This window comes from Corvus hawaiiensis, chromosome 8, assembly GCF_020740725.1.
Source record: "Corvus hawaiiensis isolate bCorHaw1 chromosome 8, bCorHaw1.pri.cur, whole genome shotgun sequence".
In the NCBI taxonomy this organism is placed as follows: Eukaryota; Metazoa; Chordata; class Aves; order Passeriformes; family Corvidae; genus Corvus; species Corvus hawaiiensis.
The window spans coordinates 36,922,155-36,940,850 of record NC_063220.1 but is presented as its reverse complement, the minus strand read 5'-3'; the positions used below and the strand labels follow the sequence as shown (position 1 = coordinate 36,940,850).

At 46.6% G+C, this 18,696-nt stretch overlaps 1 protein-coding gene across 13 annotated transcripts in view; it reads right to left on the bottom strand.

Moving 5' to 3' along the window:
- The window catches only part of PCDH15 (protocadherin related 15), a 711,356-nt gene that overhangs the window by 70,598 nt on the left and 622,062 nt on the right, over positions 1 to 18,696 (bottom strand). For 12 of the 13 annotated variants that reach the window (XM_048310467.1, XM_048310468.1, XM_048310469.1 and 9 more), the window contains 3 exons: positions 15,967 to 16,083; positions 7,864 to 8,004; positions 5,583 to 5,695 (listed from right to left, as the gene is read on the bottom strand). In XM_048310467.1, the coding sequence (XP_048166424.1) occupies positions 5,583 to 5,695; positions 7,864 to 8,004; positions 15,967 to 16,083 (371 nt within the window). Of the gene's footprint in view, positions 1 to 5,581; positions 5,696 to 7,863; positions 8,005 to 15,966; positions 16,084 to 18,696 lie in introns of all 13 variants that reach the window. The other variant, XM_048310479.1, reaches the window with a different exon arrangement.

Here is an 18,696-nt window from a genome sequence, read left to right as displayed (position 1 = left end):
GGGAAATGACTCTGAGGGGAAAAAATGATCCCTAACAAGGGAAAATCCCAGGGAGCTCTGCTAGGAGGGGAAAAGGGAAACTTCAGTCAACAGAGGTTTAAAGAACTGCAGCTCAGGAGCAGCCTGAGGGAAAAGCATCTAAGGCAGAACTGATATCCTGGCAGTGCCCAAGGCCAGGCTGGACATTGGGGCTTGGAGCAGCCTGGGACAGTGGGAGGTGTCCCTGCCCATGGCAGGGGTGGCACTGGATGGGCTTTAAGGTCCCTCCCAACCCAAACCATTCTGGAATTCTCTGATTCTCCGAGGCCTCAGCCATTCATAGATATTGAGAACCATGGAATAGCCCGAGTTGGAAAGGACCACTCCTTCCAATTCCTGAGCTCCAATCCAGGGCACTGTGGATGCTTTTCCCACCTTTCTGAAGGAAGCACCAAATTACACAGATTCCACACCATAGGAGTGCCACCCCTACCCTCACTGTCGCTGTGCAGGGTTCCCCATTCCCTATTTCCCAGTGAGGAAAACTGTCCGAGTGAGCAGCAGGAAACCAGAGAACTGGGGAAAATCTCTTGGAATAACTGACTCCTGATACAGCTCCATAGTTTTGTTTTGTGAAATCCTTTTGCTTGGATGGTATTTGCCTCCAATATGGAAGGATTTAATTGGGTGGAAAAGATTACAAGGTCTCTTCCACGGAGAGCGAAATCCACATGTCCCCAGATCTCCCCTTTTAGGCAGAACACATTTCCACAGCAGTGCTGCTTCTGGGAGAGGAATAAAATTAAATAAAATTCCACACTACATTTACATCGAGTTACAGCCTGGAATTCACAGCTTCCCATATTTCCCAGTAAAACCTCGGATTGCTGGGCAACTGGACACATCTTTTCCGACAGGTTGGGGAGCCGTAACGCAACACTAACAGAAGCTGTAAGTTTGCAAAATTCCCCTTTTCTCCTGCTCTGCTATGGCTGAACACCTGGTTAATGTGCCCACAGGCACCAATTAGGAAGCAATGATGCTGCTCCGGGTTCCCATTCCATTCCCTGCTCCAGCAGCACTTTTCTGCCAGCATTGACCTTCCCCTTGCAGAGGATGTGGAATTTATTAATTAACACAACACCAAAAAGACCCCAAATCCCTTTCAACTTTTACTGTTTTAAATTGAGGACGTGCTCATTAAGAGGACAGGCTTGCTAAAAATACATCTTTATATTCAGCTGAGGTTCCAGTCACATCTGCTCTCCGCTGTTTCGTAGCACTACTAATTAATATCTATTAATTAAGAAATGAAAGTGCTGCCATAAGTCGTTGGGAGGTAATGGAAACTTCTGGATTAATTCCTTGATGCAGAGGTGATCTGAGGGAAGTCAGGACAGAAGAAAGAAGAGCTTGGGAAAGGGGCTCTTTACAGCAGATTTGATTTTCCAAAAAAATTGATTTATTTGGTTTATTGGGTGTTAACTTTTTTTTTAATTGGTTGTCCAGAGAAGCTGTGGCTGCCCCTGGATCCCTGGAAGTGTCCCAGAGATGCTGGACAGGGCTTGGAGCAGCCTGGGATAGTGGAAGGTATCCCTGTCCATGGCAGGGGTGGAATGAGATGAGCTTCAAGGCTTTAAGGTCCCTTCCAACCCAAACCACTCTGGAATTCTGTGGTTCTCTTGCCAAAGATTGTTTTGCTGGCACAGAGCAGCATGAGATCAAAGCCAGCATTCAAAACTTCAATAAACTGTGTGAATTGCCACAGCCTGTTTGGGGCAGGGATGGAAATGTCTCCCTGTCCCCACCCCGCTGTGTCCCTGCTCCCACACAGGGGCTGGAGACACTGGAAGTGTCCATGTCTTCCATCAGTTCTTTGGAGAACCAGCAGAATCCGAATGACAGCCAACACCCTGCGGAAGATGTGGTGACAAGAGCAGCATCAGCCGTGGCCTTCCCTGGCACCAAAGGTCAGCTGGGCTCCGAGGTGGCCCAGCCATCTCCAATTAAATGCCCACGTGCTCCAGCACTTGGATTCTTTGGGATTTTTGCCTCTTTTCTCCACACTCTGTGTTTTTGAGGAACAATTCTTGGCTTGGAAAACCCTTCGTTTGTCAGGCACTGCTCCTGTCAGCTCTTCCAGAGTCATCCTTAATATCCGTGGCAAGGACAGACAAGGACCCACACTACTAATGCAGCTCAGCTCCAGGGCTCCACAGGGAAGATCCAGCTGGAGCACTGGGACCATGCACTGGGACCATACAGGGCTGATCGGAGTCATTAAGATTGGAAAAGCCCTCAAAGGCCATTGTGTCCAACTGGGAACCCAGCACCACCCTGTTCCCCACTAAGCCCGTCCCCAAGTGCCACATCCACACCTATTTTGAGCTCTTCCAAGGATGGGCACTCCACCCTTGCCCCAGGCAGCCCCTGCCAAGGCCTGAGCACCCTTTCCATGGGGAAATTCCTGCTGCTGTCCAAGCTGAGCCTCCCCTGGCCCAGCCTGAGGCCGTTTCCCCTTGGCCTGTCCCTGTTCCCTGGCAGCAGAGCCCGACCCGCCTGGCTCCAACCTTTTCCCAGGCAGTTGTAGAGAGTGAGAAGGTGCCCCTGCTGTTGCTCTGCTTCTGAGAGGGAGTGAATGCTGGGATGAGGAACATCCCAAATCCCACCTGGCCTCTTCTTGCCAGTCCTCACCAGAAGAGCCAAGGATGCAGCAGATCCCCTCTGCTGGACTTTAGGAGGGGATCTCTCACAGTCGTTAGGAAGGAACTGTGTTTTATCCCTCACTTATTGTAAATCAACTGCTCCACGCTGTATTTTCTGGCTCTCAGAGCCCTCAGCTGCCCTTTGCTGTTCGATATGGAGAGCACAGCAGTGTTTAGATGCCTCCAGAATAATTTACAATCCAAACAAAGAAGGTGGGAGGTAAAGAGACCAATTAATTTGCCCCAAATGATGCAACAATGCAAAAAGGAGAGCCAGTGAATAAACGTCAATCTCTGCCTTCATCCACTTGACTGCTGTCTGCTCTGGAAGTCACTTTAAGACACGGATAAAGATCAATCAAAGCCTCCCTGGGTATGAAGAGGGCTCCAAGCAGTGCTGGTGATCCTCTGGCAGAGCTGCCAGGCTCTGCAGCTCAGCTCAAGGCACAGTGGCACTTTCATCTCCCTTTCTGCTCATGCCATCTGCTCTCTCTCTTTCTCTGTATTTTGTATTTATTTTTGATTTTGTAGCAGAGTCTGCAGCTTTATTCTGTAAAACTGCTCAACTGTGACCTTTCCCTAAATACACAGGAAGGAAGTTTGTAAACCAGCTCGGGAACAGCACTGGAATCAACCAGATTATGATAATTAGACAAGCAAAGATCAATACTAATCCACTCTAAAGCCACTAATTCTCAATCCTTCTGAAATTCCAGCATCCACATCCAGCAGTTTTTTGTTTTACAAGGGGCACCATTGCTCTGTGCTGCCTTGTACCCTAAAGATATCCTGTGTCACTGGGAAATGAGGTCCTGTGACACCTGCCAGTTCCAGCTTGCATCCCTGCCAACAAACCAAACACAAAGCACAGTTTGCAGAGTGTGACAATCCCTGAAAAACTCAGGAATCAACACCAGTCCTGCTCCCGACTATTTGAGTCTCAGAGCTGAATCAGAAAGTTCTGGGGTTGTTTTCATTTCATTTTTGACATTGAAGAAAATAAATAACTGCCTGTGCTGTCCCCAAAAGGTTTTAAGAGCTTCTTAAAACAGTGTGCAGACAATTTCCCAGGAAGGGAGCTGTGCTTTGGAAAGGGAAACCAGATAATCCCGAACAGTTCACAGGGACACAAAGATAACCTGGGTTATTCAGGTGTCATCAAAGGGTATTACGGGCTGCGAGTCACTTTTTACTGCAAGAGTTCTTCAAAAAAACATTCCCAGCTCCTGGGATAAAACTGGAGCTCAGGGCAGGCTCAGGAATCCCAGAATCCCAGAATGGTTTGGGCTGGATGGGACCTCAAAGCCCATCCAGTGCCACCCCTGCCATGGGCAGGGACACCTCCCACTGTCCCAGGCTGCTCCCAGCCCCAATGTCCAGCCTGGTCTTGGACACTGCCAGGGATCCAGGGGCAGCCCCAGCTGCTCTGGGCACCCTGTGCCAGGGCCTGCCCACCCTGCCAGGGAACAATTCCTTCCCAATCTCCCATCTATCCCTGCCCTCTGGCACTGTGAACCCATTCCCTGTGTCCTGGCCCTCCAGTTCCTGCTGCAGGGTCCCTCTCCAGTTTCCCTGTATCCCTTCAGATCCTGGAAGGAGCTGTGAGCTCTCCACACAACCTTCTCCTCTCCCGGCTGAGCAGCCCCAGCTCTCCCAGCCTGGCTCCAGAGGGGAGGTGCTCCAGTCCCCTCAGCAACTTCTGGGCCCTCTCTGGACCTGCTGCACAGCAAGTTTGCTCCAACAGACAGCTGCCTGCCCGGATCTGAAATTCCAGTCACAAATGGCCATATTTTTATTTGCTACGTGACCCAAAACAATGCAGCAAACACTGCACACCTCTGGAGATACTAAGAAACTGCAGGGAGCAGCAGGAACAATTTCTCTCTCAGGAAAAATCCTTTAGCAAAGGATTATTATTAAATGCAAAATTTATCATTTTGCACTGGGCCTTCAGATTTCACATTTGTTTCAAGTTAGATACAAAATTAGGAGAAGAGTGTCAGTATTTTGCTATTTTTCACTTCTTTAAGTGAAAAACATGCTACTACTCCAATCACGAGGACGAATAGAGTGCAGCTCACGAATCTCTGTCTAAACTCCTTTAAATAGCTGAGCAAGCCCATCCTTTAGGGCCTCCTGAAGACAACTTATGTTCAATTTCTGCTTTCTGATTCCCTGCACTCCTTGGATTTGGAAATATCTGTATAAACCACACTACATTCTGCTGCTGATTATATCCCCACATGGGCATAGAGAGAACACATTGCAACTTTTTGATATCTTGGAGCTGCCTGTCCTGATCTTATCACTTCCTATTATTGTACAGATGTCAAATTCATGAACACATTCTCTGTTACAAAATTTACCAAACTATGCGGCCCATGCCCCAATTTTTGGTTTGCTTTTGATCAATTTTAAGACACTGAGGTTGATGATATTGAATTGTCAGAGGGTAAATTTATCATATCATGTCTCTGTGGTGATAATAGCCATCACCTGCACTTCTAACATCGAAAAGGTTGAGTCTGATTCTCTCATGCCTCACACAAATAGTGTAGAGGGTCAAAAAATGCCTCACACAAATGGTGTAGAGGGTCAAAACGCACTCCAGGAAGCTTAACCGAGAGCCCTGGTGATCCCAGTCCCAATTCCAAGGCATGACATTCGTTTATCCTAATGACTGATATTTGCAACAACTTCTGAGGGGAAAACTTCAAGCAAACCTTCCCTCACCATCATTGTCAGCCCAGATTTTTCCAGCTGGAGACCACCAGCTCAGACAGTAAAAGTCCAGCACAACAGAGTATTTTTGTAGCTCTATTTCAGACTAGCATTCAAACTGGACTTGATTTTGACTTAAAAACTACCAGTTTCAGGGTGAAAGAATGAACTCCTTACCTGTATTCGTCCTGTGTGAAGCGTGGGATGACTGAGGGCTGCAGCACTGCAATTTCCACCGTGGTGGTGTTGAACTTCACTGGGTCCCCATCATCGTAGGCAATGACCACCAGCTGCAAACAACACAGAAAATCAGCCTCTGACTACACAAAAGAACCTTTTTCATCCTGACTTCCAGCAATTCTGGTATTTGCAGGGTCAAAACAATCAGATGTGGTTTTCTTTTGCTGCAAGTCACACATTGCGTGAGGGCAAAACACAGAAGGGAAAAGGTGGCAGCCATCCACAGGTTGAATCCTCTGCTGGAAAATGTAGAGAAACATGGAAAACTGGAGGAATTTCTTCCTGGAAAGGGCTGTTAAACATCAGAATGGAGCTTTGGAGTCCCCATCCCTGGAGACGTCCAAGGAACAGCTGGATGTGGCACTCAGGGCTCTGGTGGGGATCGGTCACAGGTTGGACTCGATGATCCTGGAAGGCTTTTCCAACCTTAATGATTCCGGAATTATGTAACTCCCAATGAAACAAGCAGGAAAAGCCCTGGGTAAGAATTATCTGCTGCTCAGATCTAGAACTGAGGGCTCATGTCAAAACAAAAAACTTAAAACTACTTCCCACCCTACTCCAAAAAGTCCTCTGTAGAAAAGAGATGCTCTCAGCTCAAACATGGACAAGACCAAACTACCTGCTCCTAAATGAGGCCTGTTATAAATATTTTGATTTTTAAAAATCTTTTCTCTTGTCTATTTGTTGATTTAATCCATGATTTTGTGCTGGCACAAGCAGGTTCATTTATTTACAGCTTTCACATGAAATCTGCTTGCAAAAGGATGCAACTCCAGCCCACTGAAGAAGGAGCAATGGGCAAATTTCCAATTTTCTCCCTAAATTTTTCCTTATTTCTGGAGGTCGCTACGTGAAGCACCTCATTCTAGCAGAGCATTTTCAACTCATTTCTGCCAGTCCAAGTTATTCCACAATAACCCTTTTTTCCAGCCAATATATCAGGGAAGTCACCAGTGCAAGATGCAATTGCAGAAATTACCTGGCTGTTAAATGGTGACTGGAAAAACTCCCAGAGGATTCAGCAGCGGACACAAACCCAATGATCTAGAAGAAAATACCAACTCCAAGTGTTCCCATCACTGATTTCTGGAGTCTTTTCTGTGCTTTTTTCCTAAGAATGTGTATTTTCTGGAAAGTTATTCCCTGCTGAATGCCCCATTTACTGCCCTAATATGAAGCAGTGTGGGATAGATCCCAGGTTTGGAAAACAGCCCCACGAAAGAAGTACTAAGAAGTAAAAACAACAAGTGCAGCAACAGAAAGATTCCACTCTGGTGATGTTAACCAAGAGAAAATCCTCTTCCCCCTCGGGTTTTATTATATTAATTGGAAACTGGAAAGGACTTAAATTAGCACTGTCCTAAAGCAGGGACTGCTCCAGCTAAAATAGCCCTTGGTGGGACACTCAGGAGTGGGAAACAGCTTTATTCCTCAGAATGGAAGGTGTGTAAATAAACTTCTCTTTAACCCTCATTTCAGAAATAAGTAACTGAAAGAAGAAAAAGCCACACCTTAATGACTGTAAGGAAGTTTCTGAGTAGGGAAATTACATCAAACCCAAGATACTATGGATTTAATTTATTTTTCCTTACTGCCCCACTTCTATTTTCATTTTTAACTCCCCCTTCCCTTCATGGATCTTAAAGGGCAGATGTTCTACTGATATAGGTTAAAATCATATCTTAATCCACACGAATTCACTCAAGACTCTTTAGGACCAGTGACAACAAAACGGGAATTTAGGTTTCCTTAAAATCAATATTTTTACATTAAAACACTTGTGAACAGGAACTCCTGAACTACCCAGCTATGCAGTAACTTTATTTACAAGATATCTTGCTCTTCTTACAAAATTCTCCCCAAATTCTCCCCAAAAGCCCTGTTGGAAGTGAACTTGGAAAAAATGAGGGTTCCCCAAGCTGCCTCCCTTGTTTTCCCCCACCTTCCCAAAAGGTGCAACCACATCCATTCAAGACATTCCTGAGATCAGAATGGCACGAAACACACACCAGGAAATAAAGAAGGTAACAAAGGCATTAAAAAAATCAAAATTTTGCATGGAAGTCCAGTGAAAGGTTGGATTTGATCCTGGAGGTCTTTCCCAACCTTAATGATTCTGGGATCTTTCTGTGCAATATAAAAAGAAAGGAGAACCGTGGAAAAGAATCCCAGCTAATGCAGGGGACATGTCCTGGCACTGCAGCTGGATTTGTACCTTGAACACTGTGCTGGGCTCTTCATTGAGGTTCACTCGGGTGACGACGCGTCCGGAGTTCTCCTCCACGTCAAAGATGCTGGCGCTGTAGGGAAACTGGACAACATCCACCTTGTAGCGGACCAGACTCGCTGGGGTGCCCTGGAATGCAAAAACGAGGCAAAGTGGGTATTTCCGTGTTTTTACACTCCTCCTGAAGGATTAAAATGGGACATTGGTAGGGCCAACACAAGCAAAACTTGCTCTTTGTCGTCCTCATAACTGAGCACTGCCCTTCAATCCCCCCAAAATACCTTCCAGGACACCTGAGAGGTCCAGAAAGAAAAATCAAGGAAAGAAAGAAAAGGGCTGAAGCCCCACCTACTTAAACCCAGAAATGTTTTTTAAATACTGAAATTTTTAGACAGAAGATGGGCATGGCTTAAGGCTGTTAAAATACCTTTCAAAAGGATTTTCACTTGGTATAAAACTCCTTTAAAGTTTAAGAAACTTATCGGTGGTAAAAGAAAATGCTGTTTTGCAGACGGATTTTAAGCAGCCCCATAAGGAACCCTCCCCACTGTTCAGACCCTGCTTTGGTGACTAGGACTGAGGCCAGGCAGCCCCTGGGTGTGTCACAAAGCATCTGAAACCCCAAAGCAAAAGGGGGATCAGAAGCAGCAGTGCCAGAGGGAGGAAGAGAGGAATTTTTCCCATCAGTATCTCAGCATTTTCTAATTGAAGGCTGCTTACCCATTTACCTGTTTTAACACCACCTGCCTCTAAAATAGCATTTGTTGGAAGGATGTAATTTCTTAAGGTATCCATTATTTTCCAACGATCCCATTTCAGCAGTCACCCTGCAGGCACCTCAGAGTTACAGAAACATTAAGGTTGGAAAAGACCTCGGGGGTCATTGAGTCCAACCATCAGAGCAGCACTGCTGAGGCCAGCACTGCCCACCTTGTCCCCAGGTGCCACCAGCCACATCTTCCTTGGACACCTCCAGGCATGGGCACTCCAAAGCTCCCTGGGCAGCCCCTGCCAAGGCCTGAGCACCCTTTCCATGGGGAAATTCCTGCTGCTGTCCAAGCTGAGCCTCCCCTGGCCCAGCCTGAGGCCCTTTCCCCTTGTCCTGTCCCTGTTCCCTGGCAGCAGAGCCCGACCCCCCCGGCTGCCCCCTCCTGTCAGGGACTTGTGCAGAGCCACAAGGTCCCCCCTGAGCCTCCTTTGCTCCAGGCTCAGCCCCTTTCCCAGCTCCCTCAGCCGCTCCTGGGGCTCCAGCCCCTTCCCAGCTCCGTTCCCTGCCCTGGACACGCTCCAGCCCCTCCAGGGCTCTCTGGCCCAAGGATGTGAGATCCCCCAGCAGTGCTAGCCCAGGGGATGGGCCCTGCCCTGGGCCTGTGGCATCCAATAAATGATGGAGACTCCTTAGCCCTCCTCTTGTTGCTGATACATTTATGGAAACATTTTTTAACATCTTTTATGGCTGTAGCTAGAGAAGTTCTAGCTGAGCTTTGGCCCTTTTCCTTCCACACACTCCTGGAGGGTTTTCTCCCTGGATCTCCTGGATGTTTTCTCCCTGGATCTCCTGGAGGGTTTTCTCTCTGTGAGGTTTCATTTCCAGCAGACACTTGGTAGGTTGAAGTCCCTCATGAGGACCAGGGTTTGCAATGGGAAGACTTCTCCCAGCTACTTGTAGGATGTCTCATCTGCCTCTTCATCCAGGCTGGGGGGTCTAGGACAGATTCCCTCTGATCCTCTTTGCACACCAATGTCTGAATAATGATTTTCCAGCATGCCAAACTCTGGATAGGCAGAGATTTGGGACATTTTACAAAATTCCAACTGAATTATTTGCTAAATATATTTGGGAGTAGATTCAGAGAAACACTTCTGTCCTAGCAGCAGCAGCATGATTTCATTTTCTGGAAGCCTCTGAGCCTCAAGCTCAGATTAGGCTCTTACTTTTACTTTGTGTTTAAACAGCCAAAACATCATTAGTGGTGAATTGCTGATTTTCACCTGTGTTCAGTGATGTGCTCTGTTGGGATTGGGAATATATTCCATGTCCCATGCCAGCCACAGATTACATGGAAACAGAACATTTCCTTTTGTAAACAGCAATGGAAGCGGCTACAAAAGTGGTGTGAGCTCACTAACTCCTAGCAGCATTCTGCTGATCCAACAGAAGTCATTTGAGTGTTGCCTCTCGCAGCTCTCCAAGGAATTCCAGCCCGGGCAGGGTTTATGAGGCCATCAGCAGCTTCAATCATCCCAACTGGGCCTGCCAGGCGTGTTCTAATGGTTAGCAAATTAATAAATCAATGTGTTCAGAGTTAAAAGCACTTCACACGTGCTGAAGAGGGCAAATCCTGGAAAAAGGGAGAAATTTCTGGGATTGCAGCATAGCAGAGTTCATTATCAACTTTCCCCCTGGCACTCCCTGCTTCAGTCATTTTTCTTCAAGGTTATAATTAAGAGCAAATTACCTGCTGAAATCCAGCCTATTTGGGCTCGGAATAATGGCCTTGAACTTGCTTGGAAGACTAAGAGCCCTCATCATCATTAGAGCTGCTCACACCAGGTAATTTGGGACTAAATAAACAAAAATCTCATCAGGTTATTGTTGTTCCTGATGTGATTATCAAGTACACTTTGCTCCTGTCACTTCAGAAAAATGACAAAACTGGGATTTATTTTTTATTTATGGTATGTTGGCACTGATGTGATTAGAAAAAGCTCCAGAGAGATTTCCCAGGGAAATCTATTTAGGAGTGAGTTTTAATTATCTGAAATATTAATCATCTTTCGCCTCTGTTCTAAATTAATTTAGATGCATTATTATGTCTGCAGCAAAGCTTGAATCTAGCTGATAATATTCCCAAATAAAGCACAGAGCAAGGATTGTGCTTGGCAGGAACCACATTCGTTTTCTCCAACCAAAGTTTTCCTGAGATTCAGGACTAACATGAAACTTCAAAAAAAGTTCATCCAGCTGCAATTATTTCTTCCATGGCTGCGTGATCCCATAAGATTCCATCTGCTCTGGGGAAATGCCATCTATTTGTGACACGGGTGACAGCTACGAACATGTCCCCAGTATCGGTGAGGCTGCCCCTGGAAAAGAGGCCTTGGATGAGGCACACGTGCACTGTCCAGATAACTCACAGCAGGAAAATTGTGATGGAATAAAGCCAGGAAGAAAAGGGGAAAGGGAAACACCACAATTGTTGGGGGTTTTCATGTGTGTTTCTGCAAGCAGCTCTGGAGGAAGCCAGGAATTGTTACTTCCACTCTCCAGGAGACCTCTGCTAGGAAGACAGGATGAGACAACTGGGATTGTCCAGCCTGGAGAACAGCAGGCTCCAGGGAGACCTTGGAGCTCCTTCCAGGGCCTAAAGGGGCTCCAAGAGAGCTGGAGAGGGACTTGAGACAAGGGGTGGAGGGCCAGGACACAGGGAAGGGCTTCCCAGTGCCAGAGGGCAGGGATAGATGGGATATTGGGAAGGAATTGTTCCCTGGGAGGGTGGGCAGGCCCTGGCACAGGGTGCCCAGAGCAGCTGGGGCTGCCCCTGGATCCCTGGCAGTGCCCAAGGCCAGGCTGGACATTGGGGCTTGGAGCAGTCTGGGACAGTGACCTTAAAGATCATCTCATTCCAACCCCTCCCACGGGCAGGGACACCTCCCACAGTTCTCTCTTTTTCAGTTTTATCCCATTTCTGTTCCCACTGGGGGCAGCCAGGCAAAGCCAGCTGGGAATCGTTCTGGGAGCACAAATCCAGCCAAGGCTGTTTGGGTGCCCCTGCTCACCTGTAATTCCAGGGGTGTTTTGGAGGCAGAGCTTCCCTGCACGGGGCTCACCAGTGCTCCTGGTCACAATATCCAATGGCCTAAACCTACCCACTCCAAGGGACTAAAAAACCCCAATAAACAGAGAAGTCCTCAAGCTCCAGCTGGACACCACCTCTGGAAAGGAAGCTCAAGCTGATGCGTGAGGGAGAACTTCCAATTTAAGGGATTGTTCATGTGGACAAAGTGCTCAGCTGCCTCAGCAATTCCAGTTGCAACGCGCTTAAAATTGCATTTCATTCTTACAGGATTTTCATTCTTATAGGGTTTACCAGTTATTTAGGAAGACTTGCAGCCATTCCCAAGCTTTTGCTTGGCAGCCATGGCTCTGCTTTATCCCCATTGTTCCCTCTGGCCTGGCTTTGTTGCTTTTTGCTTAATATTTCCTGCTTACACCTGGAATTAGGTAGGAGATCCTCTGGAGAAGGCAGGGCGAGCAACTTCAGGATGCACCTAGTAATTTGAAAAACTATTTATGTATTTATAGAAAATGTTACTACTTTAAAAATACAGAAAAATCGACTGTGGATTGTTCCAAACCACCAAAGGACAAAATGTTGATTTACCAGATTTAATGAAAACAAAATTTTCAGGCAAAAATTTCTCAGATTTCAGTGACCAGAAGGGTGTTTCAAGTTTTAAACACATGCAAAAGTAGCTACTAAAACATATTTTACATTCCCAGTCACTGCAAATAAAAAGAGAATTAAAACTAGACAAGAAAGGAGCAATGGGTAAGAATTTAAAGTGACATTTACTCAAAACAGCCCTGCAAATCTTGCTGTGGCCTTTAGAGAAATGCCCTGGGTTTTATGTTTTAATTGACATTTCACCAAGGACCTGAAGAATAACTACCAGAGGTCTCTGATGCCTTCAGGCCAAGAGGTTTGGACCACTTTGAAACCCACAGGTCAAAATAAAAACATAACAAAGTATCTCCCAGGAAGTGCTTGACTCTGGCCCAAATTATTTCTGTTTTAACTGGGCAACTCTTAATAGCACTCAGAAATCCGTGGGGTTTTTGCAGCAAAACCCATCCTCTTATCAACAGTTCCATTCTAATGATGGCCTAAGGTTTTAGGCGCCAGTAAAATGAAGAAAATCACGTATTTTCACCCTCAGATTTGATCATATGGATACACATTCCTACGTGGAAGATGCACTGAGTTGTACATAACTCAGTGTGTGAAGGATGGATGGGAGGAGCTTTTGTAAATAAAACCAAGAGAAGCTTTCATCTCCATCTCTAATAAATGAAGTCCTGTTGGATCAATCTAAGAGTAAAAACCTGCTCTTGTCCCTTCTGACTGTTCCTGAAAGCACATCATAGCACTTTCACACCTCTATGCTATAAATTCCTAAATAATTTAGGAAATACACATAGAAAATGATGTCCCAGGTGTCTTTCACCCTCTCATGTTTCACCTAAATTAGTATTTGTTTGTTGAAACGGGGAGCCCACCTCCACTGACACCATTCCCACCTCCTCCTTCCCCCAAACCTGCTCTTCTGCTCCTGGAAAAAATTCAAATTTGCCTTATCTGCAGAGAAATCCCACACAGGTGCTGGGCCTTTCCATCTGGATCCTCCCAGCATCCATATTCATTTGACAACACTGGGATTTGCTGGAAACAATGGTTGTCTCTGAGGAGCTGATTAGGTCTGAAAAGCTTTTATTGCAGATGATGGAAAAACCTGGCTGGGCTTTTGTTCTGGAGATGGGAATTACATACATTCCTTGCAAAATAACAACAGCAAAAATGAAGCTTGGAGACTTCAAATTAGTTGGGCTCTTAGAAACAGGCATATTTTAAAGCTACAATTATTTTTTTAATAGATGCATATTTCTTTCCCCGACCTGATAAAATAAATGTATTAGTACCCTGCAAATAAGATTCCAACAGCCCCAAGCCAAACAAGTAAAATATTGATGGTACCTAAGAATGTTCCATCCCTTAAGGCAAGTTTAGAGCAAGTCCCCTCACTGAGCAGAGAAAAGGTTGTGTGCTTTTAAACCCAATTTCCAGCGAATTCGTATCAAATACGTTGTGACACCATTTAATGTCAAAGCCAACTCAAATAAATAGGAATTTTCCAGTAGCACAGGCTGGCTCGGGCAGAAAAAGAAACAAAGCCATTTATGCCTGCTAGATTTTACTTTTAAAATAAAAAAAGATGAGGGGCAAAACTACCAGGCATTATTTTAAAATAAAAACCCTCTTTCAAAACCTCCTTTAACAGCTTTCCTCCATAGCTGGCTGACTTTTATGGCCCTTGCATTTATTAGAGGCTTCAGGGTAACTTCATTTTGAAATCTTCATCAACATCAACAAGTGTTCATGTGACAAAAACGTTACAAAATGTTCAGTAGGGTTTGGGGTTGTTAAATGAAAAATGAAACAGCTTTGCATTGGAAATGCTGATTGCACAGGACTAAGGATTCTAAAGGTAATTCATCAGAACTATTTTGTTTCCCCTCAGTGATATCTCAGTCTTCAAAACTTAGACACAGAGATAATAAAATGGAGCTTTTATCTGAATGGGCAGAGAGAGCCCAAAATATCTCATTGTAAGGCAACAACATTTATTTAATGTTAAATAAACGCTGCCCAAACCCCAATAACACCACATTAACTAAGCCACACCTGATTTGTGCCCAAGCACTTCCATCAGCTTTTAATGTGCATGGCACATTCCCCCTGAACTCTTCTCCCCGAGGATTATTCTCCTTCTTATGCCAAATACTGGCAATTAAAAATTAAACCTGGCTGGCAGAACAGCTCTGGCTTTTCCTGTCCTCAGAGGATCATCTGGTCACTGATGTTCATCAAGCTCTGATGACAAAAATTGACATCCAATCTCAGAACAGGGAAGGAGTCAGAGGTGTGTGCCCAGTTCTGTCCCTTGAGGGCTTCACCAGGGAGCAGCAACAAAAAACAGGGGCAAAGATAAACTTTATCCCCAAACTGAGTGCCCTGGGTTCAAACATTGCCCGTGGAATGTGCAGCTGGTGAGCTCTGCAGTGCCACATGAATCTGGGATAGCTCAGCTGGGCAGTGCACGGTGACTGTGACATCAAACAGTGACAACCTCACAAAATTGTGGTTTCTTTCCTCTTGAACTGCCCCACAGACAGGCACGGCTCCCCTTCCTGCCTATTCCTCTCGTTGTGTGAAACTGGATAAAGGCTTTCCATTGGTAAATTTGCAAGCTGGGGGCGTGTGTCGATCTGCTGGAAGGTAGGAGGGCTCTGCAGAGAGACCTGGAACGGTTGGATGGATGGGCAGAGTCCAACAGGATGAAGTTTAACAAGTCCAAGCGCCGAGTCCTGCACTTTGGCCACAACAACCCCTGCAGTGCTACAGGCTGGGGACAGAGTGGCTGGACAGTGGCCAGGCAGAAAGGGATCTGGGGGTGCTGGTCGACAGCCGACTGAACATGAGCCAGCAGTGTGCCCAGGTGGCCCAGAAGGCCAACGGCACCTGGCCTGGATCAGGAACAGCGTGGCCAGCAGGACCAGGGAAGTCACTCTTCCCCTGTACTCAGCACTGGTGAGGCCACACCTCGAGTGCTGTGTCCATTTCTGGGCCCCTCAGCTCAGGAAGGACGTGGAGATGCCTGAACGCATCCAGAGGAGGGCAAGAGGGCTGGTGAAGGGCCTGGAACACAAGTCCTGTGAGGAACAACTGAGGGAGAAGGGGTTGTTTAGCCTGGAAAAAAGGAGGCTCAGGGGAGACCTTGTCACTCTCTACAACTGCCTGAAAGGAGGTTGTAGCCAGGTGGGGGTCGGGCTCTTTCTCCAGGCAGCAACTGACAGAACGAGAGGACACAGCCTAAGCTGTGCCAGGGGAAGTTTAGGTTGGATGTCAGGGAAAAGTTTTTTACTGAAAGAGTGATAAAGTTCTGGAATCATCTGCCTGGGGAGGTGGTGGAGTCACTGTCCCTGGGTGTGTCTAAAAAAAGACTGGACGTGGCACTTGGTGCCATGGTTTAGTTGAGGTGGTGTTAGGGCATGGGCATGGGTGTTAGGGCATGCACAGGGTTGGACTCGGTGATCTTGGAGGTCTCTTCCAACCTGGTGATTCTGGGATTCTGTGTGAAGTGCAGCCTCTGCCCTGAACAGCAAAGGCCAGGCTGACATGAAACAAACGTAGGAGTCACTCCTCTGTGAAGCTCCTCATAGTTTGAGCTGATGAGAGAGCAGGGGCACTTTGGAGGGTTCAAGTTTCCTCTCTCCTGGGTGTGAAACATGAACAGAAGCTTTTTCCTTACCGGGGGATCCTGATCCTCAGCTGAGACCGTGGTGATAAGGGTGCCCTTGACTGCATTAGGAGCAACCATTCCCCTGTAGAGCTTCTGGCTGAACACCGGTGAGTAATCGTTCATATCCTGCAAAACACAGAATCCAGAGTTTAGTCCTGGAGTTCCAACAAAATTCCACATGCATTCACAAATGTTTTTGTTGAATCTCTCTCCCTGCATGGGGATTGCCATTCCCAGGCTCTTCTGATTCCATTCTCCCTGCACAAAATAAGGGGGGAAGGTGCCAAAGAGTCACAAAAAAATGGATGTGGGACTGCTCAGCTGAATTCTACAGGAAAACACAGCTCCACCACAGAACAGAGCAGAGGATTGCATACCACCTGCTCCTGTGGCAGCAGGCTCGGCTCATTTTCCAAAAGGAAGGAGTTGCTCTGGCTCGATGGTGTTTGTCACCTCTAATATCCAACAAATTAAGGGGAAACAAAATGTCCTTTGTAGGATAAAAGGGCATTTACACAAATTCTTGTGCCTGAGGTAGGCAAGGATACATAAATCAATGGATATATATGTATATACACCTAAATATATCTCAAATATTTTGCAGGGTCATCCAGAGTTGCTTCTGTTTGGGTGGAGATTAAAAACAAACTCTGTTTTGTCGCTTTTTCCAACTCAAGTTTATTCTTCGCTAGGAAGTCTTTAGGTTTGTGGTAACATTCAAATCACACGAGTCCGTCACTCATTTCATGCTGTGTGTTATTAACTGGGAGATGTCACTTGGTCCAGCAGAAGGTGTCCCTGCCCACGGCAGAGGTGGGAGGGGATGGGTTTTAATGTCCTTTCTAACATCAACAATGCCACGATTCTGTGGAAATCTGTAGGCAGAGATTCAAATCCCAGGAGTGTTTTTCCCAGAGCAGTGAAGGAGGAGGAAGATGGGATTTAACACTCAGGCTTTAAATATTTACATTCTTAGCGGGGCACAAGCGTGAAATGTCCGTTGGTGTCCCCACAAACCAAAAACCCATGGAGGTCCCCATGTACAGTGACATTCCCAAGGCCGTTTTACGCCGGGAATGCTGCACTGCACGGATTTTTCTCCTGCTCTAGCTCTGTTTGGCCTGTCCCCACCTGGCTGGGAGCACCTGGGTGAGAATCAGTGCATTTCAGCGAGTGACTGCCTTAATGAGTTCTAAATTACATATTGATTTCCTCCTTAATGCCTTCCCTCCCCTCCTGCTTTGTTTCTCCTCTTTGGCATTCCCAGATGACAGTCTTGCTTCCCAACATTTTTGTTCAGCATTTTCATACTCCTTACAGACACAGCAGCGTTTGTTTCCTACCAATCTTTTCCCTGAATAACAACCCTGTGTTGGGTCCTGTTGGGAATGAGCTGTGTCCTGCTCAGAGAATAAGGAATGTGCTGGGGAAATGGGATCATGCGCATGCCGAGGGTGACAGCTGAGTTAACGAGCTGGCATCAAGAAATCTCTTCCTATGTCTTAATTTGCTTTTGGAGGTGCAAACAAGGATTCTCAAGACCACTCAAATGAAACCATCTCTCCCAAACTGTGCTTTTCTCTGTGCTTGATCCTAGATCTTTGCACAAGGGAGGGATCCTGTAGTGTTTTTGTGCTACCCCATGGGACCAAGGAGGAACAAAACCAACAAAAAGTGGTAGATAAAGAGTATCTGTGGTAGGGAGACAGCTTTGGGGGTGTTAAGCTTTGCCTTTTGCTCAGTTTTGTAAATGAATCTGTATAAAAATAAAACAAATCTGCAGCAAGATAAGCAGTGACAAAGGGTTGCTTTGTCTCTAAATGCATGGCCGTTATTACCTTACTGTCAAAATAGGCAGCCCAGGTATTTGAAAGTGAGAAATATGGAGAATCCATCACCCAGTTTTCCCATTTCCAGATTTTGGAGCGTGTCTGATCATTAACAGGAGCCTGGATTTGAGTTAATGGCAGCCTGGATTTATGTGGCTGGAGCAATGAACTGGGGAAGGTTTTAAGAGGCTGCAGCTTGGCCCCACTTGTGGGATTATGCGTCAGATGTAAAAGGTGATTTCATGACTTCTGACAACCACTCTGGGGGAGGTTTACTGCCCCATTCCCAAACCTGTGCTTGGGGATTGTCCTCATGTGCTGCATCCACTTCTGTGCAAGGGTTAGAGGTGTTTTAAGAAGCCATCAGATGTAATCTTCAATTATTTACCCGTTTACAAGCAAAACATGCCTGGAGCTTCGGTCTCTGCTCAGAACAAAGCCCAGGACTTGCTCCAAATATTTGTTGTCCAAAGTCTCTCTGTGCTGAAAACCTGAAAACTCCATCTCTTCATCTGTCCAGCATTAAGTTCTCTTTGATAGCAACGACTGGATTGAGGACCTTGGAGAGAGATTGTTTGCAAGGGCCTGGAGGGACAGGACAAGGGGAATGACTTCCCAGTGCCAGAGGGCAGGGATGGATGGGATATTGGGAAGGAATTGTTCCCTGGCAGGGTGGGCAGGCCCTGGCACAGGGTGCCCAGAGCAGCTGGGGCTGCCCCTGGATCCCTGGCAGTGTCCAAGGCCAGGCTGGACATTGGGGCTGGGAGCAGCCTGGGACAGTGGGAGGTGTCCCTGCCCATGGCAGGGGTGGCACTGGATGGGCTTTGAGGTCCCTCCCAACCCAAACCATTCCCTGTCTTATCCTGTGACTGTGGGGGCACAGTTTTTGGGGCTGGAACGGAGCAGATCA